At 36.7% G+C, this 19,969-nt stretch overlaps 1 protein-coding gene and 1 pseudogene across 2 annotated transcripts; one reads left to right on the top strand and one right to left on the bottom strand.

The window, feature by feature from the left end:
• Window positions 1–29: 29 nt before the first annotated feature.
• On the top strand, window positions 30–5,835 carry LOC113073787 (SPRY domain-containing protein 7-like; annotated as a pseudogene).
• Window positions 5,836–7,842: 2,007 nt separating this feature from the next.
• LOC113073786 (actin cytoskeleton-regulatory complex protein PAN1-like) lies at window positions 7,843–17,543 on the bottom strand. Of its 2 annotated transcripts, none has more exons than XM_026246553.1 (21): window positions 17,273–17,543; window positions 16,996–17,100; window positions 14,580–14,701; window positions 14,465–14,505; window positions 14,270–14,313; window positions 14,078–14,100; window positions 13,911–13,963; window positions 13,616–13,689; window positions 13,435–13,463; window positions 13,259–13,290; window positions 13,031–13,101; window positions 12,561–12,601; window positions 12,408–12,460; window positions 12,243–12,328; window positions 11,822–11,847; window positions 11,658–11,689; window positions 11,536–11,564; window positions 10,305–10,395; window positions 9,777–10,217; window positions 8,356–8,427; window positions 7,843–8,142 (listed from the first exon to the last, which is right to left on the bottom strand). In XM_026246553.1, the coding sequence occupies exons 1-21, from the start codon at window positions 17,396–17,398 to the stop codon at window positions 8,066–8,068; spliced, it is 1,668 nt and encodes a 555-aa protein (XP_026102338.1). In that variant the 5' UTR covers window positions 17,399–17,543; the 3' UTR covers window positions 7,843–8,065. The 2 variants fall into 2 exon arrangements, with proteins under 2 accessions (XP_026102338.1, XP_026102337.1); XM_026246552.1 differs by having other exon boundaries at window positions 11,822–11,850; window positions 17,273–17,541.
• Between the last annotated feature and the right edge of the window lie 2,426 nt (window positions 17,544–19,969).

The raw sequence follows: 19,969 nt of genomic DNA, 5'->3' as shown, positions 1-19,969 counted from the left end.
TTAAAAAATTATCCGCAATATTTGTATTTTATCTTACATTTATTCGGTGACATGGTGTACAGAATGTGAAAAAAAAAATAGTTTACTGTCAGTTATGAATGCCTTTCTGTGTTGTTCAAAGCATTGAATAAAAAATAAATAAAAAACTTTCTGAGCCGGTAGCGCCGCCTTGAGGTGGACCTCTGTGTGTGTCAAAACAGCACCGCTAGTCAACAATCATTTTTCCGTGGAATCCGTTCTATCTTGGAAGCATTGTGCGCTCTTGTGTCTGCCGCGTGTAACTGCACTTCCGGTGATCTCGGCGCGAGAATGGCTGCAGTGTTTACGTGTTGTTTGGCCTGCTGCTGCGGGGATGGCGGAGCGGGCCATGCCCCCTCAAAGAGATGCCCACCGTACATCTAGACACGCACCACATGGGTAAGAGTCATTTCCACTGCTCTGCAGGGTCACTAGAAGACACCCATTTACATTTAAAGTGAAGAGATGTGTCAAGCTAGCAGATTGCCGTATACACTAAAAACAGCGGCTTGAACACAAATGAACTAAAAAATCGGTGTACAATCACTGTTTTAAAGTAAGTAATGCGCACTCGTTCCTAACAGTGTCTAATGAATCAGTTCTTACTCCTTTGGGTCACATGCTAACTGCTAGTACACAGCAGATCCAGGGTCTGTTTTATCTCTCGGGATTAAGTGAATCATGTAATGCTAGTGGGTGTCACCTCAGCCTCGTTCTTCTTGCAGTTATCTCTGAAAACATTATGAAATGCATACCTGTATTGAGTGCTGTGACAGGGTGTTTCTGAGAGTTTGCTTGGCCTTTTTTCCCCAGGGACGGATGTGGTCATCGTGAAAAGCGGGAGGCGGATCTGTGGAACTGGAGCCTGTCTCGCCAACGCCCCTCTACACCAGAACAAGAGCTATTTTGAGTTCAAGATCCAGTCCACGGGTGAGTGACTCCGTCATAGTTGTTACTATACAGTCAGCAGGGTCAGACTTTCATCTTGTCCTATTGTAACCAGGTTTTTAGTTTTCGCTTTGGTTGTTTTTAATGTTTTTCCTAATGCCTGCACAAACACTGTAGCTCTGTGGAGCTGTCAGAGAGATGTATTTGTGGTCTCAAAGAGGAATGTGGTTTAGTGTGAAGCTGATGTGGAATAGATTGTGACATAAATGAATCAATAAATAAAATAAGAGTTGAGAGTTAGTAAGTGAATCAATTGCAATAACCAAAATAAAGCTTTAGACAGAGATACCATGCTGAGTGTTTTTCATATGGTTAAGGAATAGTGCCCCTTAATATAAAAGATAATTTATGATAATAAGTCAAGTTTGACAATGAAGTCAAAGCAAAACTAGATTAAAGTTGTAATGTTTTGAGAACAAAGTCATTTTAGTAATTTAATCACGTCATTGATATAACTTTATTCTCTTAATTTTGAGTTTACTTCCCAGAATATTCTAACTTCAATCTCATAATCACAGACTTTATTTAAATATATTAGATTTTATGTACCACTAAAATGCTATAATAATATATATTAATTAAAAGTAAAGTAACTTACTATTAGGACCCTTTTTTGCATTGTGATTATTTTCTACAATTACATTTTACTTCTCTGTAATGTTCTTCAGATGGATAAGTACAGCTGTCTCATGAAGGTGTGCTGCTGTTTTGTCTGTGGTGCAGGTGTTTGGGGGATCGGTGTGGCCACTCAGAAGGTGAATCTGAACCAGGTGCCACTGGGTCGAGACAGTCACAGTTTGGTGCTTAGACACGATGGCTCCATATACCACAACAACGAGGAGAAGAACCGATTACCTGCCAACAGCCTACCCCAGGAGGGGGATATAGTGGTACCTTTTAACTCTTGGATTTTGGACAGTGAGCTATCAAATTGAGTAATACAGCAAGTACATACTGTATGAGACATTGCTTCTGATCGTAAATGTGTCTCTGTTTTAAGGGGGTGACCTATGATCACGTGGAAATGAACCTGTACTTAAATGGAAAAAACATGCACTGTCCAGCCTCAGGTATTCGAGGGACTGTGTTTCCCATAGTTTATGGTGAGTTATATTTCAGTAATATTATATATCACCGTAATGTTTTATTTTCATATATTGTAGATAGACTAGTGTTCTATAAGTGCCACCTGCTGTCAGAGATTGAATTAGCATTTTCATCGGAATCAGAAAGCACTTTATTGCCAAGTGTTTACACACAGAAGAAATTTCGTCAGGAGCTTCCAGTACAGAAAGTACAAACATAGTGCAGACACACACACATATAATTAAGGAAATAAAACTAATAATAATAAAAAGTAATAATAAAATATTAATTCAGCCCATCTGATGTTTTTGTTTTGTGCACTTGCTTCATGTTGCATATAGTGTTTGTTTGTTTGCTCAAGGTTAGTTTGGCCAGTAACAGAGCAAAATAAACATTTAAGAAATGTAAAAACAAAAAAAAAAAAAGAGAAAAAGAATAAGAACTAAATAAATTGGCAATGAGAATGGGAATCGGCTCATTTGATTGTAAAATAAATAAAATCCTGATCAGTGCATCCTTAACTGGAATAGTTAGGCCTGAAAAAGAATGGTTTATTTTAGTTTTATCTTTGAACTATTGTACCTATTTGTGCAAAATGGTTATTATTTATTACAATACAATGTTACAGTCAACAATTAAAAAAATAAGTCTTATTGATTGATTGATTGATAGTGGCAAGTCCTTTGAAAATTTTTCCAGGGCAAGTAAAAAAAAAAATAAACCACTGGCCGAACCGGACCAGTGGAAAACTTATTTAGCATTAAGCCCTGTTAATACCATCAAAATCAGTGTCTTAACACTTGTACACAGATCTGTAAAATACATAGGTTGCATAATGATATGCTCAAGTTAAAAACTTAAAATATGTACTTGAAAAGAAAAAAGGATGACTTTGAATAGCATAACTGTAAAATTGTGAGGAAGAGCTGATCAGGTCTTGCACATGTATTTCCTGGTATGAGAATGACTTCCTGCTTAAACAGGAAGTAATGGATACCAAAAAAGATAGAAGTAAATGTATGTGGAAGGAGAATGTATGTGTGTGAGAAAGAGTAGAAATGTATGTATGTGAAAGGAAAATGTATGTGTGTGAGAGTAGAAATAGATGTATGTGAAAGGAAAATGTATGTGCGTGAGAGAGAGTACAAATGTATGTATGTGTAAGGAGAATGTAAGTGTGTGAAAGCAAGAATATATGTATGTGAATGGAGAATGTATGTGTGTGAAAGCAAGAATATATGTATGTGAATGGAGAATGTAGGTGTGTGAAAGCAAGAATATATGTATGTGAATGGAGAATGTAGGTGTGTGAAAGCAAGAATATATGTATGTGAATGGAGAATGTAGGTGTGTGAAAGCAAGAATATATGTATGTGAATGGAGAATGTATGTGTGTGAGAGTGCCAGAATGAATTATGGCTTGTACGGCCCCTCATAGAATGGAGCAGAAGCGCGTCTTCATTCATTAAACACTGAAGCGCGCTTGAAGCTCGCGGTGAATTCAGCATCTGCTGTCTCGCTAAATAAGACATGAACACATGTACAACATCTCCAGAGCTGATCTGACAGTCACTTCATGAGCATTTGACCGTTTGAGTTGAGTAAAACTAGCGTCACATCACACTGTAAAGGCACGCCAACCCGTCAAAATAAAAGTCCGGTTAAAGACTGTTGTTCAGCAGAATGTACATAGCCTACTACTAAAAAAAAAAAAATCTTACATTTTACAAGTTTTAATCACACAACATTTCTTCCATGTTTTATTTTTTATAGTAAATCCCCTTTGTTTACCAAAAAGTTAAGTAAGTTTTAAATAATTAAAAGATAAATTAATGTTTTATGTGTTTAATGTGCATCTCAGAAAATGCTTTATTTAAAACCCCAACTGAATGGCACTTAAATGTACTTAATTCATCTGTCAACTTTATTGTCACTGTTCACAGTACAAGTAAAGACAGAGAAACAATGGGTAATAATTAAATGCTTATTTTTGATGTATGCATTGCATTCTATGCATTTAAAAAATAAATAAAATAAAAAATCTACAAAAGGAAATTTAGTTTTTCATTTTAAGAGACCCAGGAGTCTTATTTTCTCTTGCATAATTAATTAATATTGCACTTTAATTAAGCAAAAACTAATTTTATCCGATTACTCGATTAATCGATGGAATTTTTGGTAGAATACTCGATTACTAAAATATTCGATAGCTACAGCCCTAGTTCCCAATGTTTTCAACATATCTGCAGAAGAAATAAAGTCATACAGGTTTGTTGCAGCATGAGGGCAAGCAAATGAAGATCGAGATTTCATTTTTGGGTGGACTATCCCTTTAAGTTTAAATAAAGGTTTAAATAACATTTAAAGATGTGCAAGTTGCAAAATAAATAAATAAATAAATATATATATATATATATATATATATAATATATTTAATGAATCTTTAACAAAAAGTTACAATACAAGTTTTAAAAAACAGATTTGTTTATGCTTTTTACCAATATACTGGAGACAAGAAATGTCATGAAATGACAAGTTTTATTCATATGAGGAACTAATATATTGATGTTTGTAATCTTCCCTCTCATTCTCTCAGTGGACGACAGTGCCATCATAGACGCCCAGTTCAGTGATTTCTACCATACTCCACCTGAAGGCTTTGAAAAGATTCTGTTCGAACAGCAGATCTTTTGAATTGTTGTCTGTGTGCAGACACACACATATTGTCAAGTTGAACTGTGTGTGTGTGTGTGTGTGTGTGTGCGTGCGTGTGTGTGTGTGTGGCACGTGGTTACAATATCTCTCAGTGTTGCTTCTGCCTTTGCTGTTACTGCTGCTACTTTTAGAAGACAGACCAGACTTTATCGTGTGTGTGTGGACACAAAGAAATAAGAGAGAGAATCTACAACCCAGAAAACACTTTACATAAGCACTGAAGACACTTATTGATTTCTGTTTTCTGTCGTGGGCGATATTGAAAAACTGAGCTTAGCCTTTTTTTTAATGACAGTCTATAACAATCAGCTTTGTGTTTTAATTTATGGAGAAATCACTGATAATGTACCGTTGACTTTATATATCTACACAAATATCAGCTTTCTTGAATGAACCAATTGTATTTGCACTAGTTACATGTGAAAAACCTCTCTTATTCTATTGATATTTAATGAGTCTGTTACTGTTGTTTGCCTTTTATCTAAACTAGGCATATTTATAAATAGATAACAAAAGCAGTTTACTGTATTTTCCAGTGTATTTGAACATTTTACCTCTATGATCTCTATTGCACATAATATAACACAAGTGACTTTGGCTGAACTAAGTTTCAGTGTCAAATAGACACAGACAAGCATGAATCTGTTTTACATGATCATTTTTGCTGACCTAGCTTATATCTTACCAAACTCCTTCAAATGTTAGAAGGTAAACACTTCTTTTTGCATCAGATGTGTTTTGCTCCACTGACCCTAACCCTAACATTAATTACAACTATGAACCTAATTTTACTGTTTACTGCAGAAATGTTATGTACCCTTAACACTAAAACCACTAATGCATTTATTTTATTCACACAGTTGAATACACAACACATCTAAGTTTTGTTGTTAACTGCATGGCCATGTGCTTTTCAGAAAAGGTGCTCTGAAAAAGTTTGTCTTGTAAGACTTATCAAGTCTGGTTTTCAGTCCTCAAAAAAAAACTTTAATTCACGCTGTACACTGTCTTATGGTACATTCCCCAAGTGCTGTGTTTAATAAACCTAAGTATTCTGTCTCTGTCAAAGACCTGTGTTATAGTGTGAAATTAAAATGACTTTGTTCTAACCAAATAAAAAAGGCAACAAACACACCTACAAAACTAAACTGTTATATTTAATTAAAATTCTAAATGTGTCCCTAGATCTTTTATTCTTAATTGTACGAATAATGTGGGTTAGCATTAATAATCCCATATATAAACAATTTTAATCATACGTATATATATATATATAGAGAGAGAGAGAGAGAGACTGATATATATATTTATTAGTAATAAATGTTTAATTTTGTCCCGTTCTATTCATATGCCACAGAACCATTAGGCATCAGCAAGTAATACGCAAAACATTAACTCTTTGTAAACCCTCCCAGTGCAAGACTCTCTTTATGTTCCTGTCTTGATTTTCTATGACGGATAGTGGGGGGTTCAGCGAATATTTTGAAAAAGCCTTTAAAAACGGCTCTTAGATCTTACATCCTACTGTTTTTAAATCTTCACTGCTTTGGGGGCTAAACTCTGTTTAGACGAAGTTTGGACTTCAGTGCCAGAGCACAGATGAAAGGACAGTGACGCCACAGGTCTGAAAGGTGACGGAAATGTTTTTGGGGAAGCTCTTAAAGCTGTTACAGTTTTTCTCAGTCACTTTGGTGCATTTTTCAAAACAGAAATGCAATTTTCAAAACTACTTGTACAACCTCCACATCATCTAGTCATTAATACACATCATAAAACCAGTTTCTCATTCTTTTGAACAAGTTGCGATTGCTATTGTACATTCATGCAATTGATTACGCACATTTATCTGCGGTTTCCTACATTATCAGTTGCTAATGTCATGTTGCTCAAAATGTATTATACAGTTTTCTGTGCAATAGTCTTACCCCCCAAAACATCTAGTCTTTAGTTCATAGTATAAGTCATTAAATGCAAAATGGTTAATCTAGTTGTCATAAACTGCCAAGCACACTTTTTATTTGTATTTTTACACACTATTATTAGATGTTTTGTCAATTTGGCATGAATTGTGCAAGTGGATCTTGACTAATGAAGAGAATGTAGATGATAAACCAATGATAAACCATTTCTCTGAAATAGCTCAAAGGTTCATCTCATGAATCTTCAGTAGGAAAGCTTATACTGTATAGACAAAGGACAACACAAGAGTTACAAATTCTGAAAATGGAATTATTTTCATCTTTGTTCCCATATTTCCTTTTCTATATCACAATGGCATTGTAAAAGTATTTTTTATTTTTTTGGTCAGACCACTAGTAAAAGTGTAACTGGGAATTCTATCCAGTCTCTTTCAGTCAATATCCCACATACAGTAATGTGTAGTTTTGAAATGGATATATGGCATACATAAGCATATGGCATACTGTTCAATACAGTAGTTTACATCAGAACATCCCTCCACTGTTAAATTGACAACATGACTAAGCAATTTTACTGTCTTATCCGTAAACTATGACACAAGGACTTGACATTCTGATGGCACTGACATGTTCATTGACACAGATATTTATTTTTGAGAGATGAACTAAGGATTTTGAGCAAGAGACTGGCTTTTGCAGGTCATCCATTGTGTTTTGATATTTGTACGAGTTGTTTTGAGAAATGCACTTACTGTTTTGCAAATCTCAAGAATGATTAGAGAAATGTACCAAAGCGACTGAGAAAAACTGTAATATGTGTCTGCTGCCACCTAGTGTCCATATTGCGAATATACTTTTCTCTCCCTCTCCCTCTCTTATGAAGAAACTAGTATGAGCATGGACTAGCCCTTCATGCACGTTTGTGGTTGACCTGAAGCCTCATTAGAGGCTGTTTGTTGCTGTGTGCTGATTGGCTGTTCAGTCTCCTGCTCTGAACTGTTTACAGTTGAGCAAACGGAGGTGATGTCAGTCTCACCTCCCCCAGTCAACAGAAAAAAATACAGACTCATACTGCACACTTCCCTTTAAAAGTGTCAAAACTATGCTATGTTATAAAGTACAACCCCGGATACTAAAAACGACATTCTGTAAAGAATGATTCTTACAGTTATAACGTTTTATTTAGAAAATGACAACAGAAGAATGATCATATCAAAATGGCATTTGCAGACATATTTCATTTCTGTCACTGACATACTGTAAATCAACCCCCGTAAAAAAATATAATAAAAAAACATAACATATGCAAACTGAGACTTGAAAATAAGCGTTTTGTAAAAATTCATTGATAAAAATAAAATTCTGTAAGATTGTTTATATTAAACATTTAGTACAGCTTTGGCATCCCTCAGTGCTGCTTTTCTCCTCTGCAAATACCGTTCCTCTTTCTCCAGGTCTGGAAACACGAAAAACAAAGTCATTCTCATGAAACACTGCCCTTTGATTCCTCATAACAATTTTACTTTCTAATATGTGATTCATTACTAGGCACCAAGAAATGCACATATTTATATACTTCTCATTTGAATGGATACATTCAAAACTTACTGTTAAAAGGTTGAAATAACATAACACTTTAGATTTAGGTGGTTACAATTAAATACTGTACCTTGTTCCAGATGAGTAATAATGCAAGGCAGCTGTCCAGATGCCTCCAATACTTTGAAAGCAACATCATATTCTGTGAAATATTTCATAGCCGTTCAGTTGTATAAACAACATGCATATAAAGAACATACAGGGATATTTCAGGTTCAATACAAGTTAAGCTCAGCTGATAGTGTTTGTGGAAATATAACATTATAATGACTATAGATCAGTGATCAACATGTACACAAAAAAATTACCCGTTCCTTTTTTTACTTAAAAAAAGGCAAATATCACGGTTTAAGTGAAAAACAGTATTTTAAAGTTTGTGGATTGGTCTCTGTCATTTCCATCTTAAGTTACTCACTGTAACTCAGATTGTTTTTTTAAAGGAGGGACAAGTCCAAATTAATGTTTTTGATTGCAAGATTTTGCCCCAAATGCTCTTGACTGAGCTTAAAGGTTCAGATGTTGAACTTGCTGAAATTTCTAACCTCCAGTTTCTGCCACTTTACTGTTAAGTCCCAGATAAAATAAGTTCACTCATTGCAACTCTCTGAGAGCTTAGCATGATAATGTACATGACTATGTATTTGCTACATCTAATACATCCACAAACATAGCAGATCAATACAGGTGGAGCTGGGGAAGGTGACCTTCAGACTGAGGAATCCAAGGCAGCTTTCATTGGCTAAGGCCCACCCATGAGGTCGTTTGACCGACATGTCAAGCAACCAATCACAGTTCGTTTCGTTCAGCATCACGTTTCAGGGTGTGGAAATGTTGCCACAATAACAGACTGGTATGTTAATCTCGGACGTATTTTAAAGATTCTATACCTCAAACTTACATTGTTTTACATACTTCTGAAAATCCAGCGTTTAGTTGATCCTGATAAGCGCTTGTCATCACCGTTGTAAACACGATGGCTTTTCGTCTTTTCGTGAGGGGGTTTGGCACCACAGCATCTTTGTTTCCAGGTGGAACGTTAAAGAATGCGACACACGTCTCCCGAAAATCCGGTATAATTTAACAAATCAAATGACGACTTCGAAACTCCTTGAGTGTTCTCACTTTTGTTTGCCATATGCATCAGACATTTAGCCAAAGGTCCGTGGTCGTGACATATGAGGCTGAAACTTGGAAAGGTGGAGGGTCTCTGAAATACACTGCAACTGCTACAGCAAACATTAGCCTAGCATTTAAATGTTGAGCAGTGAGCTCATTGGCTCCTGATGGAAAAAAAGGACCAATCAGCTGCACCATGTAATAATGATGTCTTTGGATTTATCGTAAGGATATGAATAATCGTAAGGTTTTGAGGTTGTTTGAAAACATGCCTTATTTTTATGTGACACTAGTAGCGCAGAAGCCGTTTCGCTTTTAACTTGTATTGAACCCAGAATATTTCAAAAAACTGGTCTGAATCAAGGCTGTTCTCACCTTTGCGGCTGGCTTTCTGTGACTGCACTTTTTCTTCTAGGCTGCTGAGCCGAGACACAAGCTCTGAGAAGATTTCTTTAGTCCACCCGGCCTCATTACATCTGGTCCAAAATTTGGTGGCACTAGACTCAGAGTTCACCGTGGAACCCACATCAGAAGCATCTGCTGCAGCGAGACGCCTTGGTGATGGAGAAACCCCTGTCGGAGGGACTGCTGGAACATCTACAGTGGGCCTCGGATGCTGAGGTGAGCCGGGCTGCCCTGAGGGATCACAGGGGAAATAGTCCAGGGTAGGCATAGAGTAAACGGCAGCTGGTGGGACAGGGTCAGTGGTTGGAGCTCTGGGCGGTGGAGTTCTGTTTGTGGGTGGTGTTTCAGTGACAGACCCAGGTGAGGTAGACACAGCTGCGCCGGCAGGTGAAGAAGATTCTAAACTGTGCTCTGAAACACAGAGATAACGTTTAAAAAATAAACAGGTTTACGCCTCGTTGAAATGACAGTAGCAGGACAATCGAGAGATCAACACACCTGATTCTTCAAAGGGTCCAGAGTCCAAAATAACGCTACAGGGAACAGTGATATGGTATGTTTTTGATGGTAACAAACTCTGAGACTCTTCCTGAGACACAGTGAGAGTGTAACAATGTAAGCAAGTACACTGCTAGCTTGAGGCAAGTTAAAAGAACGACTGAGCAGTGGTGAGTATAATGCACCATTCACAAGTTTGGGTCAGAAAGGTTTTTTTTAAAAGATATTTATTATTTTATTCAGCAAGGATGAGACTTTGCCCTCAGAAGAATAAAATAGATTTTAAGATATATTACAATAGCAAACAGTTATCTTAAATTGTTATGATGTTTCACAATTTTACTGCATTTTTGATTACATACATGTAGCCTTGGTGAGCAAAAATTATTTTTTAACTTTACTGGATGGTGATGAGCTTTTTTTTTTTACTAAATAGTTGATTAAAAAGTGTTTTATAAAAAACAAACAAACAAAAAAAAAACATCATGGTGCAAGATATTTGAAAACCCTTTTGGTGTAAATTATGACCAAAAGGCCTGGTTAATTTGTTCCTCTGCACTTCATGTTGCTGGCTTTGTCACAGTTCCTGGCTATGGAAAAGTTTCCAAAAAGATATGGGGGAGCTTTGTTTCATTCATAGATCACCCCCAAGCCTTGGATCTTTCATGCCATGTATCAGACTGATATTGTGAGTATGGACCACAAAACCAGTCTTAAGTGTCAATTTCGAAAATGAGATTTATACATCACATGAAATGTGAATAAATAAGCTTTCCATTGATGTGTGGTTTATTAGGATCAGACAATATTTGGCCGAGATACAAAGATTTGAAAATCTGGAATCTGAGGGTGCAAAAAAATCGAAATACTGAGAAAATCACCTTTGAAGCGGTCCAAATGAATTCTTAGCAATGCATATTACTAATCAAAAATTAAGTTTGGATACATTTATGGCAAGAAATTTACAAAATATCTTTATGAAACATGATCTTTACTTTAATATCCTAATAATTTTTGGCATAAAAGAAAATCTATAATTTTGCAATGTTTTTCTTGGCTATTGCTAAAAATATACCCCTGTGACTTAAGACTTTTTTTTAAGGTTTTGAGCTCCAGGGTCACACGTATGTAGCCACTGGACCTTGTGTTTTTGACATGAAAATATCAGTAAATAGATCTGCTTGTTTACAGAGTAACATGAGTGTGCTGTGTTGTGTACAGAGAGACTCACTGAATCAATGTCGGTGTCATCGTCAGCTTCTGAAAATAATGAGATTGTTTCTTTACAGTAAGGAATGATAAAAGATACTTCTCGTTTTTTTTTTTTTTTTAGAAATACAAACACATTTGTACCTGTGGTTGTTGGATTGAGTTTTTCACACAGCCTGCAGACAAAGGAAAACACTCAGAGAAGTTTCTTTACATAACGACTGTAAGTTTATGCAAAAATACCATGGTACATTATTATATTTTTGTATTTGTATTGCTTTCAAAATGGTTCTAAATCCTAAACATACCTTGTTTTTTTAGGTACAGGAGTGGACTGCTGTTAAAAGTGAACAGAGAATCAATTCATTGGTACAATTTTATTACCAAATGTTTAAAAATCTTAAATGGTTAATTCACCCAAAAATGCATTTTTTTTTTTGCATTCTCTCACACTCATGTCTTTCTAAACCTGAACGGATGACTTTCTTCAGTGGAACTAAATAAAACCATTTAAAAAAAATGTCTTCGATATTTTGTCTATATTAGAAGTCAATGGGGTCAAGTCTTGCTTTGAAAGAGTGGAACAACATGAGGGTTGAATGACAGAATTTTCATTTTTGTGTGAACTGTCTCTTCTAATTTGGACTGAGCAGTTTCAGTGAAGTTTAATATGACACTCTGACATATGGACACATATCACACAGTCCAGTTATATGATAAGAGCCTAACCTTGGGCTGTTTTTGAAGCATAGGGTCCTCCGGATCTGACAGCCCTGGAGCTGCTGCACGGTCAGCGCTGGCTGGGCTCTCATCATCTAAAACAAAGAGACACAAATTACTCGAATTGTTTTGATTTTAATGATTTTTATGCAGACCAAGAGATATCAAAAATACCTGAGTCTACATTGTGTTTATTTTTTCTCCTTCTGGGCGTTACTTTTAGCAATCTAGAAAAAATTAAATTAAATTAACACAGATTCATTACAATAACACTGGGATTACTAACAAGACAATATTCCAGAATTAAGTTTTCTACAGACGACTCACCGAGACATACTTGCTCTGTACATATATGGAAAACCTTTACTCTATTAAATAAGATAAAAAAGACAAAATTACAATAACCAGTACTATTTTTCAAGTAGGTTTGTCTATTTGTCTTCTAAACAAATTCTCACAAGATCATATCTTGTTTGTTCATACAGTAAAATTTGTTTCTTAGCATAATACAACAAGTACTGTAAAATGACCATCTTACTGTGTAGTTTTGTAATCACTCATCTCTGAGATAAGGTCCAATAAATTACATATCCATTTGTATTTTTTTTTTTATTAAGTTACACTAATTAGCTATTAAAAGGTTAAACCAAGTTAACATTTGTTATGAAGTGTTATTTAGTGATAATAGTACAGAACAGTTTTAGTCTTTTTTTTAATCTATATGATGTCTGTACTGAGGAGAACATTAAGTGTCTTTATGCAGAGGACATCTGAAGTGTGTGTGTGTGTGTTCTGACCCTGCCATGCAATTCTACTGAATTGTCTGCAGATCCACAATCCTTCTGAGCAGACCTTAAGTTTAATGAACCTAAACCAACACATGCATTACTATTAGAAACCCCTCTGTACAGATGGACTCAGTAAGCTTTTAGTATCATCAAATTAGCTTTTGAAAATCATGTGACTGTTTCTTTACAGTAAGAAATTAAAAATGACCCTTTTTGATATACTGTGTTTATTTGTACCTGTGGTTGATGGACTGGGCTTTGCACAGGGCCTGTAAATAGACAGAGAAACTAGTTTAAGGAACTCGGACAAGAATATTTGTCAGTACAAAGGACGACAACAGTCTTAATCACATCTCGTCCTAGAGCATGTTTCAGGCTGGATGCTTTCAGTGGATTAATCAAGTTCAGCATACCTTTTATTTTCAGGATCAGGAGTTGACAGCTATTTAAATAAAAAAGGGAAAAATCACAACAATATATCACGTCTTTGCTAAAAGTCCTGAATTTGCCGTTTGAATTGAATGTTTACAAGATGATTTGTAATTGGAGACATTCACATGATGCATCAAGACAGATTATATCATGAAAACTCACATTGTTCTGTTCTGGAGCTGTTAAGTCCTCTATATCTGACTGTACTGGAGCATACATAGATTCGTCCTCATCATCTATAATTAAATTATAATTGTCCAGAGTTATGAACGTTTTACATTTACATTACAATATCTGTCATCAACATGCCAAAACAAGCTATTATTCTCATGTTGACAAATAAAAACAAAGATCTTTGAATAAATAAACACTCTACTTTTTGTTACTGAACTGGGTTATTGCGTATTACTGTAGTACTGTCTAATTTAAAGCTAGTAGAAACTGTATTAACAATTACCAGAATCTAACAAAATTATAGTCTTCTTCTTTTTGGAGGAACTCACTGACGACCTAAAAAAGTGCAAACACAAGATCATCTGAAATAATCACACTGTAATTAATAATGTGACACCTTTCTGTGATTAATCCAGTTGTGATGAGGATGCACACACACTGCACACTTACCCTGTAGATGAATCAGAATCTCTCTATTCATAAATGAAGAAAAAGGAAGGACGGAAAATTACATCCAAAATATCACATCGTAATCTTTATTTCAGACTTTTGCATTGATGTTTTAAGATGAACAGTAATGTGGTTAGGTAAAAGCTGTACATGTGTGTGTGTGTGTGTGTGTGTGTGTGTCTGCATGCTGACCCTGCCAGGCCTTTTCATGTTAGGCCTTCGACCGTCTGGCGAACCTTGTAAACAAAAACACCAACTCAGAAAATTTGACAATAATTCTCACATTGACATTTACCATTTTCACATAAGCTGAATACAAATTTGTATCACTAAAACAAATACAATTAAAAAAAAATCAGTTTATGAATTTAAAATTGAAACACTTACTTTTCTTTTTGGATTCTGGATCATGTAATTCACAGAACAGTCTAAAATGAAACATTAATTAGTTCGAGTTTACTACATCTAAAACATAAATGGATAGAAAAAAATTTAATCTTACTCAAAACGTTTTTCATCGATGCTGGCATGATCCTCTATGGCACAGGGCAAATGGTATGAGCGCTTACAATGTTTGACTCCACATCCCGCTGTAGCACCTTTTTTTTTACAGTAGTGGCAAATCTAGAAATAAACAAACAGCAGTTATGCATTCACAGATACACAACACTAGAATATGATGACCGTTTGCTCACAGTTTACATTTAATGTACAGAAATATTCATGTTAAAGTATAATGTTGTACTATGCTGAACAATACAAATTACCATTGCAATCAAAATAATTCAACACTATGGAGACTGTAATAATTTACAAAAGTGATAATGTCAATATATAATGCTTTTGTAATATAGCTAATAATCATAATTATTAAAACCCTATGTAACAGTGTTGTTTTTATCTCATATTTGTATGGTATGGTACAAAATTGTTAATTAAATAACTATTTATTAATTAATCATTATTATTATTATTATAAATATTATAATTATAATTAATAACATATTAATAAACAATAATTCAACTTTGCAAACTTTATAACAAACTGAATTAGCATACATAAATACATGTACATAAATTTACTCCATGCATGTGTTAAAGTTAAGATGGCCAAGTCAATAGAGCTCTCACAAAAGCTACAGAGAAGAAATTATTCTATTACACTGGAAAGTCTATGTCTACAAAAAGAAGAAGGAAAAAAAAGAGAGAGAGACAACTTCTCAAGAGACAGAGGACATCACATATTATTTGAAGTGCAGGTCATTTTGGCAAAGACTGTGTTGAGACTGATGTTTGATGACCAATGGACTTTCGTGCAGGACAATCATCCCAAATTAAACACCCAAATCTATTAGTTCAGGGATCGGTCCTAGAATGTTCATGTGGACTGTTCAGTCTTCAGATTTCAATCTCTTTGAACATAGTTGGTGTAATTTGACAAAAGCAGTGTATGACAGAATAAAAACCAATGATCATTATGATCTGGAAGCTTTTTCAAGCAAAGAATGGTCCAAGATTCCAGCAGAGACGTGACAGAAGCTTCTAAGCACTTACAGGCAGCATTTATTGGAGGTTATTATAAAGAATTAAAGATACTACACATAATTTGGGGATTGAATAATTTTGAATATTAATTTTTAGAGCCAGTTAGAGAGAGAGAGAGAGAGAGAGAGAGAGAGAGAGATTCATTCATTTTCCATCAACCTTGCTCACAATCATTCTTAAACATCCTATTTTGATTGCAACTTTACAGAATTTACAATACATTTAAATAATTACAAATGAATAATGCATCAAAACAGCTATTAAAAATTGAAATACTATAAATTAATAAATGTGGGAAAAGACATTTACAAGTGTCTGAGTGCTTTAACAGTATCCATAGGTTAACAGACAATCATAGTTGGGTTTTTCTTTTTTTCTCAGTATTATACCGTTTGACTATATTGAGTTCATAGACAGTGGCAGCTTTAATAGCCTGTATGCACACTAATCTACAGATCTATTTCGACATATCAGATGTTTGCCCTGTGCTGAAAACATAACTGACAGATTACACATCTATTTGGTATCATAAAAGCATTCGGAGCTGCAAATGCATTTAACCGCAACCGCGAGCTTCAGGACAAACACAAAGCGCACACGAAAGTCTGTCATCACGTGTGTTTCGTGCATGTAATATGCCTACGTACTGCATTCCAAACTGCATAAATGAAAGCATAATTAAAGTAAAACACTGTAATAACGGCGGATGGAAGCACTTTCATGCAATGCGTCCGTTTCGCGCATATCCTGTGCAAGCCTGCCGCTAGACCACACAAATGCCAAAATGGAAAGCCAAAATCACAATCGATTCTGAGCATGGTCTTTTGTAAGGTATTTTTTTTTTTGTTCTTTTTTTTTAAAGCATGCTCTGTTATTCCAATAGCAGCCATCTAACAAAGGCAAAACAGAGACCATCAGGTTTACAGGCTATGTTTTTTTTTTCTTAAAAAAATTGCTGTATGAAAATACTCTTTTTATGACCTCATTTACATATTTAAATATGCAACTTAAACATGCACACATTTGAATTATTGACTCCACAGAAAATGTTTCTGAAGTGCATTTAACCAACAGATGTTTTTTTTTTTATTTATTTTTTTTTTTTATGTGTCGATCTCAGATTTAAAAATACTGGGTGCATTTTTATTGCTCTCGTGACAAACGCGTCTGTGAATGAGGATTGAGATTTAAGATGCAACTATTAATTGCAACACCCCTACTATTGTATTTTATCATTACAGTATTTTGTATGGACACTGTGTTATGTATTTCACAATATATTTTGAGAAAAATACTAACCAGTTAAAATTCATTATAACGTTTTAGAGGCATTTAATGTGTGTTTGTGCATATGCTTTTGCAGTGATATTTACTAGTCTTTTTCCTCTCCTCAGCTCTTTCTTTACATCTTCTACATCAAATCCAAACAGGTCGTCATAGGTGGGTGAGCTCTTGCAGTAGAGCGCTGATGCATACAGCTGGGGACACAATCAAATAAGCATTAAAAGTTATATATAGAAATTATTAATGCACTTGCCTAGATTAAGGGAAAACATTAACCCAACCCAAACAAAACTATGAGTGACAGAGAACAGAACTAACAACTAACTTACAGTACATTTTTGTAACGGATGCCATATGAAAACTTACCAAACAGTTTTGATGTGCGGAGATGTTGCCTTTGGAGGACAGGGTCCCTGTGGTTTTATTTTCGTCTGATTGATCGCAAAGTACACAAATAATTGTATTCTGAGATTGAAACTGATTCGATCCCATGTTGAGCTCTGCTTGGTGACATTCAACGACGATTCAAGCTTTCATTGCAATGTTTCTTTAAGTTTCGTTTTCCTGTTATTGCGTAGAAGGCGGGTCTTTGTGATCTCTGTCATCTTACATAGGTAAAAACACTCTTGTTAATTTTCTCGAGCTCCAGACAGTAGGCTAATCTCGATTATCTAGGGCAGTGCATTCAACCAAACAAAGAAACATCAAAAAAAAAAAAAAAAAAAAAAAATCAAACAAAGCAAATCTTCAAACTTAACCAAACATCAAAACTAAATCAAATATAAAAGCCAAAGCTTTTTTATTTTCATTTCCTGTAATCACAAATGACTGTGATTGGCCCATCATGACCGGTGTTGAGAAAAGTAACAGGTACCACGAAAACTGTATTTCCCTTTCATAGGTCACTTCGATGCTGCGGTGACGTCACCACGTATGGGAACACCTTTGGTGTGACGAATGTCTGAAGCCCTATACCATCCCGCCAATCCTATTGGCCAAATAGCGTTTGGCACCGCCCTATGCATGCGTACGCATCGTATACCCGGGTGCCACGCGCCATTTCGCTCAGATTTCATTCCTTCAGGAATAGCGAATCATCTGTGCCCTATCATCTCGCGTTCTCCAGCGATTTTCTTCGAGCAGTGTTTAACTCCTCTTTCGCGGACGCGATGAGTCAACGAAAGGTAAGAGCCGTATAATGGGTTTATCACAGGGAGGCACTCATGAGAGATTTGTTTGCAGCCTCTCTACATGTTCTCTCTGTGATAGCCTACGGCTATGGTAAAATAAAATAAAGTATCCGCGCTCTGGAGTCTATTTCTTAAGTCGCCTCGCGTCTAACCCCCACCGTTCGCTTCTGCGGTCGCCGAGGCCCCGCACGAGGTGTTGGTTAGGGGCGATATGTGCGGCTTTACTATGAATATAGTGATGCACTGGAGTTTTTCCACTTGCTCACTCTTCCCCACTCGAGCGCGTTAATCAGAGCAGTTTTGCTTTTATACTATGTTTGTCTAACCGCAGCTTCGAACTCAGAGCATGCTCTGGCAGGCATACGCGGTTCTCATATGCGGTTCTCTCCCTCCGAGCGGACAGGAGAAACGCGCCTCCCCTTCCTCAGTGTGCTATTATGTGACTATCCGCGCGGTGGATAAACTACCCTTCTCACGGACCTCCACCAAGAGGTTTCGAGGTCCTGGAAGCAGCCTTAATAAGCGCATATCACGAACGGCGCGGGTTTTTGCCACGATTAAGTGACATGGCGGACTGCTATTATATAGCGATGCCGTTTGACTACGTCTCTAGCCGAACGGATCACGCCGAACTCCGCCGCGACCTAAGTCTCGTTGAAGACGTATCGAGTCGTGTCTATTTCGGCAAATTTTATTCTCTTTCTTAACCCCACGCTCTAACATTGACTGTCTCGCAGCACAGGCACTTCGAGCGTCACTGAACTGAGCTGTTATTTGAGCGCCCCCTCAGACACTGCACAATTCAGTCTTCAGAGTTTGAGGAACGGCATAAGGATTATACACAACGAAACGCAGCGAGTTTGACGCATGCGCTTTCCTTCAATGTTTGCCAGGGTCTGTGCCCTCCACTAGAGAGTGCTGTTGGACTGCTAATGCACATCCAACCCTCTCACTGCAGTCCCCACACTCTAACATTGACTGTCTCGCAGCAAAGCCACCTCGAGCATCATTGGATTGAGCTATCATTTGAGCGCCCCCCCTCAAACATTCTGCACAATCCAGCCTTCAGAGTTGAGGGACAGCAAAAAAGACTGGGAAAGATGGCCAGTTTATGATGGCTCACACAGCTGCCACTTTCTCGCAATAGCGGCGTGGCCCGATTTTTATCTTGGTGAATTTAATCCTGCCGTGGATACGCTTCAGGATTATACACAACGAAACGCAGCGAGTTTACGTATGTGTTTTCCTTCATGTTTGCCAGGGACTGTGCCCTCCACTATAGAGTGCTGTTGGACCGCTAATGTACATCCAACACTCTCACTGCCGTCCCTACACTCTAACATTGACTGTCTCGCAGCAAACAGCGCTTCGAGCAGCATTGGATCGGGCTGTAACGCCAAAGTAAAAAAAAAAAAACCCTCAGACACTCTGCGCAATCCAGCTTTCAGAATTCGAGGGGCAATTCAAGGGTCCTACACAGACGACCTGTTTATGACGGCTCGCACAGCCGCTGCTTTTCGTTAGCGGCAGAGCCCGGTGTTCAATTCGTTGGCCTAATTCCTGCCGTGGACACGTTTCAGGATTATACACAACGGGACGCAATGGCTCTTATGCATACACTTCCCCTGTGCACGAATGCTGCAGGTTTTTCCATGCACGGACATTTAATGTGTATTACAGCGTTGCAGAAAGTGGAAATTTTGAGACCGCTAGTATGGTTTCGGGCCGTGTGGAACGCTTGCCCGGCATTTCTCAATGGGTGTTACGCACAATTTGTCACGGATACACGATTCAGTTTTTTAAGAGGCCCGCCTCTTTCCGCTGAATTCTTTACACGGTGGTAAACCGATGGAAATAGTGGAGTTGCGACAGG

Source organism: Carassius auratus, unplaced genomic scaffold (genome assembly GCF_003368295.1).
Source record: "Carassius auratus strain Wakin unplaced genomic scaffold, ASM336829v1 scaf_tig00012854, whole genome shotgun sequence".
In the NCBI taxonomy this organism is placed as follows: Eukaryota; Metazoa; Chordata; class Actinopteri; order Cypriniformes; family Cyprinidae; genus Carassius; species Carassius auratus.
Note: the sequence above shows the minus strand (reverse complement) of the source record. Positions and strands in the feature narration are given on the sequence as shown.